The sequence below is a fragment of the Podarcis muralis genome, chromosome 2 (assembly GCF_964188315.1).
Source record: "Podarcis muralis chromosome 2, rPodMur119.hap1.1, whole genome shotgun sequence".
Taxonomy (NCBI): domain Eukaryota; kingdom Metazoa; phylum Chordata; class Lepidosauria; order Squamata; family Lacertidae; genus Podarcis; species Podarcis muralis.
The window spans coordinates 84,424,768-84,438,787 of record NC_135656.1 but is presented as its reverse complement, the minus strand read 5'-3'; the positions used below and the strand labels follow the sequence as shown (position 1 = coordinate 84,438,787).

The following is a 14,020-nucleotide window of genomic DNA, read 5'->3' as shown; positions in this document are numbered from 1 at the left end:
GGATAATGCATTTATACCAAAGTGAGTAAAAATGTTACTGTAAAGGCAGAGAAGCCTGTGACTGTCCTTGAGAGAATGTATGGACAACTCCACATGATCAGACCAAAGGCCCATGTGTCCAGCATTCTGTTCCCACAGTGACTAACTACATGGTTACAGGAAGCCTGCAAACAGGACATTGGAATGCAACAGCACTCTCCCCAGCAGCTGGTATTCTGCCACATTATAATTCTGCTTCAGACATTGGAGGTAGAACATAACCACCGTGGCTGGTGGCCATTGATAACCCCCACCTCCATGAATTGTATAATCCTCTTTTAAAGTCATCCAAGTCATGGGCATAGCCAAGGGGGAGGGCAGCTGCCTCCCCAATAAATAAAAATCAATAAAAATACATAGCTAACTGAGGTTCTGCCCCCCCCCCAACAAATGGCCAACAATCCTGGCTATGCCCATGATCCAAGTTGATATCCATCACTAACTCTTACAGGAATGAATTCCATAGTTCAACTATGTGCTTTGTGAAGAAGTACTTCATTTGGTCCATCCTGAGTCTTCTAAAATTCTGCTTCATTGGCTGGTTGTTGGTTCTAATATTATGAGAGAGGTTTTAATATTATCTACCTTTCCCCCACCCAAATGCATAATTTTATACACCTCAATTATCTCCCCTCCTTACCCGTCTTTCCCCTGAAATGTTGTAACATTTCTCCAGACCTTTGATCATTTTGGGTGCCCTTTTCTGAAGAGAGAGAGAGCTCAGTTACTTTCCCCCCCCCCTTCGAGGTTGTGTATGATTACTAAAACTGATATTGCTCTCATTCTTGTTTGTAGGTTCTTTGTGCATCTACTGTGCAGTTTCAGAAGATCCTGGTACTGAAGGACTGACTTCAACCTCCTTCGTGGATTTCTCAGCAATGTCTCACTTAGAGTCTCTAGATACCAGCAAACAGCCAAACTTGGAGGTGTCAGAACCAGACCTTGTCCCCAATGCCCTGCTAGCCTCACCTGGTTCAGGCTTTTCCAGCGAGGAGAATGAAGATTCCAAGATCCTTCAGACCCAGTATATTTGGGATGATGGTGGAGACATAAATGATTCCAGCTTGTATGTGGGACAGTCATCAGGTAGTCTGTTTTATCCCTCTCCCCCCCCCCTTGTATGTTGTTGGGAAGACCTCTGTTCTCTCAAATTGATGTGATTTGGGCTGAAGAAAGATGGGATTCATTTTAACTTCATATATGTTTCCATTGAGTTGTGTGTGCAAAGCTTAGGAGTCCCATGAGATGGAATCCTCTCATGGGTGCTTCCAGGCAGGCATATTCCAGGACTTTCTAATAATTGCTCTTCCACTGTTAGCTACAAGGAGAATTGCCATTGATTTTCCACACTTTGGGAGGTATAGAGGTGTGGGTGTAAGTATCATGCTATAATACAGATCTGAAGCTCAGAAATGGCTGAAATGGTGGCAGCAAAGTGTTTTCAAAATCAGTTTTACAATTAATGCATTAATAGTGCTAATAAATAATAAAAATCACAAATTTTAAAATATTGATAAAATGGTGCTAACAGGAAAGGAAATAGAGAAGGAGCACCCAACTATCAGTAGATTTGCTGCCAGAGGTATTACTGCATGTGTAAAAACTATGCCTCTTGGAAAAGACTGAAGATTAGCAATCAGCCGTGGATATTGTGCTCCTGTTCCATTCTTTACCAGAAGGTTTTCTGTGGTAAAAAGAAAAAAAGAGGGATAGAGATAGAAGTAGCATATGGAAGACGCAGGTGAACAACAATTTGGCAATGACACTATGTAAATGAAGAGTGAATTGTGGCCATTCTACAGTAAGCCTCCATGGTGGGGAAACATGTAGGTTGAGTTGGGTAGGTTTGGGATGAGGGAACAGATGCCTCCTTGGGATTAGTAGGTTGTGGGAAGAGTAGAGCTGATGAGGCTCCTGATCATTGCCATGCAAGCTGGATAGTTCAGGGGGACCTGTGGGACAGCTTCTGAACAGGAGTTTCTTGTTAAATAAGCACTGCACATTCTGCAGGTCTGCAACCAATACAGTGGTGCCTCTCAAGACAATCTCTTCGTCTTGCGGTTTTTTCGTCTTGCGAAGCGCGGCTTAGCGGCTATTAACGGCTTTAAGAAAAAGGAAACAAACCCGCAAGAACTCGCAAGACGTTTTGTCTTGCGAAGCAAGCCCATAGGGAAATTCCTCTTGCGGAACGACTCAAAAAACGGAAAACCCTTTTGTCTAGCGAGTTTTTCGTCTTGCGAGGCATTCGTCTTGCGGGGCACCACTGTGTTATGTACGAGTATAACACTGTAGTGATATAACTAATACATGGAAGCTGCTGCTGCGTTAGGACTTGGCAGAAATAGTTGCTAAAATCTTAATCCTCCTCTCTCTACTCCCAGTGTTTTATAGAAATATTGCCTTTCCTCGAAGCCTCGTTTTTCAAAAGATATCCTTTGCCAAAAAAACCCCCACAACCCACCATTTTAAGAGTGTGCTTTTGATATGCCTGCTGAGTGAGATATGAGGTGAAAAAGGGTGTGAGCGTATTTGGTTTTTCTGCAAAGCTCATGAGATTATCTTGTGCAATCTTGACCTGATTTTCAGGCATTGCTTTTTAAGTACAATGCAAGAAGTTGACCTTCATCCTTTATTGCCACCCCTACTGCCTTCTGTGCTTTCATTTTTCTCTCAGTGGATACCAGCCTAGTTTGAGTTTCGTCTGTTAGTAGAACACTATATCCTTTCAAGTTGTCTCTTTCTATAGACACCTGCCTGAAACAAACTTAGCCTTCTGCTAGGATAAAGACTACATTAGCAATAGCAAGCCATCTTATGGTTCCCTCTTGGTCATGTTATTCTCATCCACATATATTTATGAACCTGATTGAGGTAGAAGGAAAGAACCCTGACTCTCCAACATAACCTCTTCCCTTTCTAAGAAGCTGCTATTTATGCATTGCAATCATCCATGTTTTCTTCTGAGTCTGCCTTTTATAATTTTGCCAAATGCTTCTCTAGCCTTTGGCTGATTAATACTCTACAGCCTTTTAAATGTCTTTGTGGGAGGAGGGTTATTGGTTTGTTGTTTTTGTTTTAACTATTTATTTGTTCTATAACCTTGGTATCTTGTGAACCACCCTGAGATCTTATGATGAAGGGCGGTATATAAGTCCGATAGATGATAGATAGATAGATAGATAGATAGATAGATAGATAGATAGAAAATAAGCTGTTGTGTTTTCCACATGCCTGTTCTTTGTATCCATGGTAGATGTAGGTAGCTAAAACAGTGCAAGTCTGTGCATCTGTGGCACAACGCTAGTGTTTAGAAGCAGTATCACAACCTCCTTGCTGCTGTTTGTGTCTGGACTAAAAGCACCTTTGGCATATAAATCATTGGGTAGCTTTGGATGAAAGAAATAAAAGTTCAATAACCATCTTTGTCAGAAGATGAAGAGAAAAAGGAACACTCTTGCAGAGGCATCCCAGAGCTGGGAAGCTAAGATTTTCATACTGGGCCTAAATTTTTGAAGAAACTATTCAAAATATAGTAATGTGTAACACTCGAGTCTTAGTGTAAAAGAGAGAGCGGCGAGGGCAGGGAGGTTCTGGCATAACTGTGAGGAATCATGAGCTGTGAAATACAGCATTTATCAAGATGTTTGTTATCTCCCCTGTGTTTTAATTTAGTATTACATATTTACTAATGGGATAGAAAGGTTTCCTGTCACGATATTTAGACAGTGCTGGTGTTGGAGCTTTGGGCAGTTTAATTGTGATTCTTCTTATGTGCAACGCCACAAAAAGCTTTCCTGTTCTGGTGTTCCGTGCAACTGTCATAGTATTTTGACAAGTTCTTGGCATGCATGCTAACCCAGTACCTGAAAAATATGCATATTACTAGAAATACATGTGGACAACTGAATAGAACTTTATGTGCTTTGAATAGACTTGGACTGCTTAGGTACATGCTTTCCATTTCCACTTGTACATAAATACTTGCACGCTTGTGCTCCATTTTGGGCATTATTTCCTACCTATACCCATTTTATTTTCTAACTGTGAAGCATTTGTTAAGGGTTGCATTCTTCCAAATGCCTATACATCCACACACACCTGGATGCTTTGGACATATCCAGGCATGCTTATTTCATGCTTTCCCTCATGTGATCACTTAAAGAAACAAAACAAAAAGTTATTCTTTTATCAGGAAGCCCCCTAAACCAAACCAACCAGTCAAATAAACTGTGATTTATAGCCCAAGTCTGGAGGGCTCACACAAACTATGGGAGGATCAAATGTTCATTAAACTGGTCCCGTGAGGAGTGTGAGGGGAGCATGTTAGCAATGGTCTTGCTCTTGATCCTCTACTGTACAGTCTACACCATAATTTGGAGGACTGGAAACATGGCCCCTAAACCAACTCAATGTCTTTATGGCATTTAATTTACTTAGTTTGTACAACATATTGAATTATTCAACAGGTTGAGTGCTGATTTCTGTTTAAAAATTAATTAGAAACCCTGCTGCTTATTATCTTGCAATGAATTATAATAAGTGGTTCTAAATCAGAAATTTGTAACAATGACTTCCATAAGCAGAGCAAGACAGGTTTTTAAGCACCGCCTGTATACCAGTGTTGTAGCAATATATTGGTGTTTTTCCAACACACCACATGACAGTTCTTTTAGGAAGTACTATACAAAAAATGGTTGTTGTCTCCCCCTCCCCACATGACCTAAGGATATGAGGGCGCAGAGCAACACTTCTCCCAGCAAAACCACCCCTGCAGTGCCACTAGTCATGAACTAGAATTGGTGGGAGAGGCTTGTATTTCAAAGGGCTCTGCCAGAATGCTATTGAAAAATTTTGTTCGTTGTAGCCCTCCATGGCTCTTAGCGCATACATAGACAGAGGAATAGCACATTGTGTGTTTTGAAAGGAAGAGTGTCTCACAACAGCCCCCACTCAGTGAATAGAGGAAAATCCAGCCTGTGTTGCTTACTGACTAACCAAACTAACAAACTCAGTTTCAGGCACTTCTACTCAGCAGTAAACCCAGTTGGGTGCAAAGGGACTTCTCAGGTAAATGTGTTGCTTCCTGCCTGTACCCCTCACTCTGGGTCGCCTCTTCCTCATAAGTAAGCCCCACTGAGTGTAAGGGGGTTTCCTCCCAGGTAACTCCACCCAGAAAGGAGAGAATGGAGAGAAATGTTCACCCAGAAAGGAACAGCAGCAACAATGAAAAAGAAATGAAGCAAGGAGGGGTGAGGTTTGGTGGGTGAGGTTTGGGGAGCAGCACAGAAGAGGAGCTAAGAGACAGAGGGAAATGGCATAGTCCCCAAACTATGATATGGCAAATGCATGTTGCACGGCACAGTGGCATGTAATCATTTTAGAAAACCTTTCTATGTTACTACTGGTTAGGAAAAAGCAGGTTTTAGCTCCAGGAAAAAAAAATGAAATGTCACCCAAGCAATGGAAATGTCATGTGGTTCATACCTCAAAAATGCAGGAACAGGAAATCTACAAGATGAATTTGGAGACGGTGCTGATAAGCCATTGGTTGCTAATTGCAGCCACTTTCTCTGCTTAGTTCCAGATACATTAGAGGAACATTGAAATCGACTAGGGGCGAATCTATACTGGTCGGTTATAATGTTAAAAATGCATTATAAAAATGTGACACCAGAGGCCGCCGCAGAGCAATAATCCGTCAGCAATGGGAAATTGCATTGAGAGCTATATATCATGGTTTTTTAAATAGCCTTTAATAGCGTTTTTACAGATCTGTGTAGATCCAGCCTAGATCACATTCTACATAGCCGCTGGTCTAATCAATGTCATTCCCAAAGGGAAATGTTGAACTTGCTCCTTATAAAAGGTTATCTGAATGTATACATGAGCATATGCTCTATCCGGTAGGTGCCTTCAGCAACACTCCTTCCCTCGAGCTTGTGCTGAAAGCACCTGGTTTCTGTGCACAGACTGACAACAAATTTACATCTTTTAATCTCATCTTTAGCCAAGCATTAATGAAATTAAGTGTCTTGTAAAGACAACACCTAAGAGGCTTAGTGCTGAGCAGCACTCTGCCTGGGAACTGCTGGCGTGTGTCCGTAGTTTCTTTTGTGCCCTGGGTTTAAATGGACAATGGCATTTTAAATAGATCATTCTTATGCTGGGTTCTTTCTCCCTATGCCAGCATGGTCCAATTTAAAGGTTAAAGTTCATTGGTGACCAAAAATTGCAGTTGCTGATGGGACACTTGTTTCATTACATAGATGCTTCTTCCAGAGGTCCTGCTAAATGAGAGGTGGGTAATCTCACTCATTGCTATTACAGATCCCATAACACAAGATTAGAGTGTGAGCACTAGCTTTCTGGCCAAATTCCAACTTTGATAATTGCTTTCTGTTTCCTCAATATCATCCACTCACCTGTCTTCAAGGCCTCTTTACACGTGGCATTTTTCCTACATAGGAATCTGTGAAGAACGGAACACAAACTGTTGTTTGCATTAATAATTGTGAAGGACAGCACAAGCAGAATTATTCTATGAGCAGATGTGTCAAGAATTAAGCATGCCTTCCTGGATTGTGTGCTTACCACAAAATGAATATTTCTGATGTACTTTACAGGTGTCAGTATACATTCTTCCCCCACACCACCACCACATGGAGATAGTTTGTGTGTCAGCAGTGTCATGTATGAAATGGCTCTCATTCCTCCTCCATTTGTGTAGTATAAATGGCATCGGTACTTATTTGATCCTATAATCAGTTAAGTGTTAAGAGGTAGGCATACTGACTTTAGAATTGTTTTATGAAGTTGATGGACCATTTTGGAAGCTGGTCGTAATAGAAATGAATGTTCTCTTAATGGAAAAGCAAGAGAAACCTTTTTTTTTTTTTAAATAAGATGGCTTCTACTTAGCAGTAATTCAATTGCTAGTTAATATAATTTCCCTCTGTTTAATCAGATAAATCTGTTACAGCCAGATTGCATCTCCTAAAAGTAAGACAGTGGGCCCACCCTTTTCCAAGTATGGTTTTGTTGTTGTTGTTGTTGTTGTTGTTGTTGTTGGTTTGTTTGATTTAAACTTACCCACAGATATACATGGGTGGTTAGGAAAAAATAATTATTAGATTAGCACTACCATGTGGGCAGTCTTTGTATCGACTGCAGACAAAATAGGTGGAGCTTGACCATAGGAGAACTCTTGCATCAGACCAAAGGTTCCCACAGTGTGAAACTAAGTACCTCTGGAAAGCCCAGAAGCAGAACATTAAGGCACCAACCCACTCCTGTTGTTGCTCACCATCAGTATGCCTCTGAACCTAAAGATTGCAATAGTCATTGTGACTCATAGCCGTGAATAGCCTATCCTCCATGACTTTGTCTAATCCCTTTTTAAAGCCATCTAAGCTAGGACTATCATTATGTGTTTGCGCAGTGACTTCCATAAATTAATGATGCACTGTGTGGGGAAAAAGTGCTTCCTTTGTCCTAATTCTCATGCTGGGCAAGGAGATTACCAGCATGAATCACTTCCACACTTCAATTTATGATCAGTTGTTTGCATTTTTACCAGATTCTGAACACCTTTTAGCTCCTGTATGGAACAGACTTTACACTGAAGTGTTTCTTGGCGGGTTCCAGGTGGCTGCTTGGTTGCCATAATATACGTATGGCTGGCTTTTCCCTTTTTAAAGAAATAAACTCTTGGCTTTAGTGGTATTAGATTGGGACACTGTTTTGTGCCTCTTATATTTAAATTATTAAGGAAGATTAGGAAGCAAAAAATGGCTGGTCGTACCTTGTGAATTTTCCTCTTATGATCTAATTGATCTAATAACTGGTAGCCTGTTTTGCCCTTTATGCATTTGTTTTAGTATCTCCATTCACTCAAAGATAAAATGTATTACGAGTTGCAAAAAGGAACACAAGCAAAATCTCCTTTCACCTACCCTTTAAATCATTGTCTTTGCATTACCTTAGGCAGGGCTTTCCTTCCCACTGGGGACAGGTTATGCTTTGGTTTTTTCCAGCAAGCTATCCAATGTCCATCCTGAGGACCTTAAAACAGAGTACATCACAGAATCATAGAGTTGGAATAGACCACAAGGGCCATCGAGTCCAACCCCCTGCCAAGCAGGAAACACCATCAGAGCACTCCTGACATATGGTTGTCAAGCCTCTGCTTAAAGACCTCCAAAGAAGGAGACTCCACCACACTCCTTGGCAGCAAATTCTACTGTCGAACAGCTCTTACTGTCAGGAAGTTCTTCCTAATGTTTAGGTGGAATCTTCTTTCTTGTAGTTTGGATCCATACATCATTTCCTTAGGGAGAGCATATAATATTCAGTTCATGATCTGTGGCTCAGACTTAGGATAGTTACTTCATGAATCGCATCTGTGCTCTGGCCAGCACCGTTTGGATTAAGATTTTCATCTGAAGTTAGTAGGCCATCTGAATGAAGACTGGCAGGGGCAGCCTTGGATAAAGCAGCAGGCTTGTGTGTGTGCCCGCCAGCTCAGAGGACTAAACTAACATGCTGTGAGCTGTGTAGCTCGTTGAGGGGAAAAAGGAAGTATGGCATGTGAACAGCACTGAAGTGAAGACAGTAGCTTGCACTAAACGAAATGTTGAAACACCCCAAAGGTAGGTTGTGTTTACGCGACACATTTTGATTCTGGTGCAAATGGAGCTGCTTTTAAGGCAAAATATGATACTAAAGCTGGTTTAGAGTTTGCAAATAGAACAGCAGAGATACAGCATATTAACATAGTCTAGAGAGATCAAATGACCACAAATAGGAGCCAACAGAATAGAAACCATTCTCTTCTAAGGTATCTAAAGCTGCATTCACAATAAACACAAGTCAGCAGCATTTGTATTAATTATGATGTTGTTACAGAGTGCATATCTTTTTATCCAGAGAGGTGGTATTCACTGCCACACAACAACACCCCAGAATTATGGGATATGAATTGGACATCATGGCAGCAGTCCAGCAACATGTGCACTTAAGCCCAGGTCAGATACTTAGTGATAGTGCTGATCAGCTGTTGTTGGGGAAACTAAATCAAGCCCCCTGCTGCCCTTTGAGCAGCTGTTTGGCTGCATCACTTCTTCTTTTTTCTTATTCACTTGGGCTATGTGCATTCAACTTGATTGGGGGAGAAACCCTACCCTCCTAAAATTCCATAAAATTGGAATGCGGAAAGTAGTGCTGAGGGGAGTGTGTGTGTGTGTGTGTGTGTGTGTGTGAGAGAGAGAGAGAGAGAGAGAGAGAGAGATGCTGTGGGATTCGCCATGGTGTCAGAGTTCCTTCGCCATGAGTATGTAGTGCCATCTGAGATTCTCTGTATCTTCTGTGTGAACTTATAGTATATCAACATTGGCTGTGCATCAGGGATTAGGTACGTTGATTAAATGCAACCCACCCCCCCTTACTCATCACCCTTTCACAATGGACTTGCTTCTTCTATGTGTGCAATTGGGAGAAGGAGCCAATGTGGGCACTGCAAGGGGTTGCCTGGCTGGAGCTAGTCATGGGTGACAAGGCTTTGGATGGTTGCTGGGGTGAAAAGCTTCTTCTTTTGCCCACTGGTCGACAGGAACTTTACTTTTTGCAAAACTTGGCGGTCATGTAGTGAGGTTTTCACCCTCATTGTAGAGCTATGTAAGTTGAGTATAAGCTTTCGCCATAACTTTATTTGTTGGAAAGGGAGGTGACTTGGGCAGGATCTGTAGTCAAATGGAGGAACCACATAGGGGATCTTAGGTGGGGTTGCTCCAAAGACTAAGCTCAAGCTCATGGGACTGAGTGAGGGTTATCAATAGGCACACAGGTTGTGGGCAGGGGCCTGTGCCAGGGTGGGTCCCTGATGCCTATATAACTCTCTTCTTATTCCCCCAGCCTCTGGGCTGGGGAGGGATTCATCATCCAGCAGTTGGGCTGTCCAAAAACTGGATACTTGACCTAAGCTATACCACCTGGATTATTACCATAATCAATAAAAGTTGTGTCCAGTGAGCAATTAAACTGACTATGGAATATTTATTTCACTGTAGGGTGAAGGTGAGTAATAAATAAATAAAACAAAATAATCAATGTCTATATTTAGATACTCAGCCTGTTGAGCATGAATGATTGGCAATGAATCATTTTTAAGGGTTTATGACCAATGTACATTGTGCTTCATAAATGGAGTTTTTTTTTCATACTCTGGAGAGTGTTTTGAACAAAGAAGAAAAATGTCAAGGGGGAAAGAATGAATGTTTCTAATGCGGGTGAATGAAATTTGCATGTACCATCTACATGGGAATGTAAGATTTTAAGCATTGTGTAGCTTTGCTGGGAAAATGGGTTTTGACAAGCAATTTGAAGTAAACTGAGAGAATAAAGCTGCCTGGGGAAGTTCAGCTTGAAGGAGCTGCAAGAGAAAATTGGTGAAGTCTTTTGAGACAGAAGGAAAATTTCAGGTGAATAAGGATGGTAGATCAACTAAAATAATTGGTTGCTAACCAGACATCTATGCAGTGTCATATAAGGTAGAAGAAGATTTCAGGAGTGTGTTTCCTATTTCCCAGTCTTCCTGGATTGTTTGTTCATGAAACCTCTTCTCCTCCTCTCTTTAGATTACAGTTTTCCACTAGCCTCCCAGAAGGCCCTGCCTAAACGAAATGGGACACAAGCTAAAAATCCTTGGGAAACATCCACTCTCCATCATCCATCTGATTCCCTTGAACCTGACTCTGAAGCTCCTTCCACCAGTGTCCTTGAGGAAGAGGAAGGATTACTTCCTATAAACCAGTCAAGGGGACCTCCTCAGAGCAGCCAAACACCAGACGCTTTTCCTGAAGCACCTAGCCAGGACTCATTGTTCTCAATTCTTTTCTCCACAACAACCAGCAGAATGGGTCCAGTGACTGAAACAGCTGCAGACAGGCAAGAGGAAGAATCTGCTCCTGAACATGTTTCCTCAGGCTTTGATCTAGGGAGCAGTATGGGACCCAGCCTCTTGCCTCTGTCCTCCATTTTGTCAGCCACTCCGAAAGCACCTCAGCTTGTCTCAGAGGTCCCTGTCGAGGTTTCTTCAGAAGGTACAGTAAGAGGAGGGGTGGGACTCAGAGAACCCATAGCAACAATAGGTACAGTGGGAGCCGATGTAAAAGAAGTGGAAACCACAAGAGGGGAGAGGCAAAAGCCCATAGCAGGAGCAGAAATGGGACAAAGAGATTCCATAGAAGGGACAGTGGCCCCAGAAATGTCTACAGCGGAGAAGACAGGAGATGATTTTCTAAGAGCAGGATCGCATGGGGACAGCACTCTTGTTGCTGAGACGTTTTCTAGGTCTGCTAGCAGCCCATCAAACCCCAGCTCTTCAGTGGGTTTCTGGGACTGGACTGATAACCCAGCTCCTACTTCCACTTCCACTCCCAGTCAGAATAGAACAAAGCTTCCAGTCGCAGCAACTACTGCAGCAGAACGGAGCTTTGCACTGCAAACTGAAGATGTCCACACGGCTGTGCTGTCCACAGGAGTGCCTTGGAGTTTGACACAGGTAATATTCCTTTGTGTGTGTCTGTGTGCATGTTGAATATTTCAGTTATAATCCAGTGTTTCAAAGGCAAGGGCAAACAACTTGCATACAATTACTTAAATTTCCTTCATGCTAGTACGAGTGTGAAATGGCCTTTAAATTTTTAAGCAGCAACATAAAAGGCATGAACCTGAAATGCTGTAGAAGTATAGCCGTGCTGAGATGCTGAGGTTTAGGAGTAACAGCTCTTGAGTCCAGGTTTTATAGTCCAGGAATTTTCAGTTCCTGAATTGTAGGAGACATCCCCTCTTCTTCATTGATTCCTTCCAACTGCATCTTTTTCAGATTAATTCTATAAAGCATACACTCCTGTTTCATCCAATATCTAGTAAATGGTACTCGTGTATAAAAGGCTCCTCATTTAAACAAGAGGGAATGTTTTTCTCTTCCTTTGAGCTGTGGGAAATCAACCTTGATTTGCTGCGTTTTAATACATTTTAAATCATCGAAACAAATTCTATGCGGTTATTGTCAACGTATTTTGTTCCATAGTTAAAGGTTAGAAAAATAATGCTGACAAACAGATGTATTTCAACCTTGAAGTTAGTTTCAGGGGAATTAATTCTGGTGAACACGCAGTATTATTATTTTTATACAGAAACTAATATTCTAATCTGCAAAATGAGAAAGTCAATTGGTACTAAAAGGTAGACAATAAGAAAATGCCATGAATATGAGTCACTTGTGGTGTATTGTGTAGAAGAGGTTTTCCCCACTGGAGCAATGTGGCCTTCAAGTGCATAGTTGTGCATAAGAACAATTAGTGCTCTATGATGGGTGTGTAGCTTTATATGTGGATGGGTCTTTGAGGACCCCATAGTGAGAATGCATTCATTCAAATGGGCCACTCCTGTGATCAGGCAAGGCATCCTAGCATTTAGTTCCATCTGGAAAATAGCAGAGTAGATTTGTCTCTGTCAAAAAAGAAAAGGAGGTGGTGGTGGAATGCCACCCTGGCAATTAGCACAAACTGCCTCATCATCTTATTGTGTTCGGTAGAGCCAACCAAGGATAGGTTGCGCTACAGAAATAAGTGATACTCCTTCCCAAAGAGGTAGTTCCAGTCTTTCAGTTAAAGTGTATGTTCGTGACAAGAGAGGAGCAGAGGAAACTTTCTGCTTTTGTCTCTTATTTTTTTTATATGGAGACCATGAAGAATTGTGTCATTTTCCCTGTTAACAAGCAAGCATTGATTTTAAATATTTGTAAGCTGCCCTTCACTTAAAAAAAACCTCCTAGGTGCTCATAGCCATAGAAGCAATAATTGCAACCATAGGATAAAAACAGCAGAAAAAATTAAAAGCATTTCATACAATACAGCTAAAAACCAGCAGCATCAATAAAAAAAAAATTCCCACAGTGTTAAAAGATGCTGGATAACGTTCTGCAAAGCTGGACAAATAAAATAATTTTCACTCACACTCAGTGCTGGTACGATATGAGGTTTGGCCCCAGGGAGTTTCCCTAGGAAGGGAATTTTAAAAATATGCATTTTGACTAAGAAGTCCCTCTTCCTGGTCATCACAACCCTAATGTTACAAGGCAGGGGGACCTGAAGGAGGTCTCTGATGATGAGTGTAACATTCAGGCAGGCTTCTGTGGAGAAGGTGGTTCTTTAGACATTTCCTTTTAATGCATGCTGCTGAACGTGGGAAAGAATAGACCTTCACTCACTTCTTTACACAGAATTTAGGCCAAGATTTTGGGAAACAAGATTACTTTCCTATATGCCAGCAAATGCTTGTCAAATATATTATTGCATGCTACCCCAATCTCTGAGTGGTGAGAGATTCCAGAGGTGCCTGCACTTTACCTAATGTTTGGTTTCCTTAGAATGAAGTGGAGGCTGTGGTGTCTTTAGAATATATGTCTTTATTTATACATATATACAATCTGAGCATAGGATGAAGGGTCTCACCCCAACAGATCTTGCCTCTCCATTAAGTTTTCATACAGGCTCCCAGGTCACAGATCCAACACAGAGCAGATGTGTGTTTGTCTCCAGTATCAGCCAGTCCCTCATACCGGCCAGGTGAGGGGAGCAGAAGAAATGCCTAACCCCTCCTGGACAGCACCATCACTTAGTTATAGCTCTTGCAACCTAGCTCATTCTTTGAGATCCTGAAGAGAGCACTTAAATAGTCAGCTAATCCCATTATATTTCAAACTAGCAGCCTCTTCTACTAGATTAGGGCGGTCCAACTTTTCATACCAAGTGGCCACAAGAGAACTTTGACATGAAACCTGTGGGCTGCTCACTGCTTTGTCGTGGGGAGTGATGCCAAAATTTGGCTACAACACTCTTCCCCCTCGCCCAAGCCCCAAGCCGAATAAACATGGCACCAGGCTTTGGAAAGGCAGCATGAGTTTCTGGCAGGGTCCGAG

General features: G+C 41.8%; 1 protein-coding gene across 1 annotated transcript in view; it reads left to right on the top strand.

Annotated features, from left to right (window-relative positions):
* The window catches only part of PODXL2 (podocalyxin like 2), a 53,333-nt gene that overhangs the window by 25,807 nt on the left and 13,506 nt on the right, over positions 1-14,020 (top strand). The window contains exons 2-3 of the mRNA XM_028719193.2: positions 835-1,125; positions 10,671-11,596. Of these exons, the coding sequence (XP_028575026.2) occupies positions 835-1,125; positions 10,671-11,596 (1,217 nt within the window). The remainder of the gene's footprint in view (positions 1-834; positions 1,126-10,670; positions 11,597-14,020) is intronic.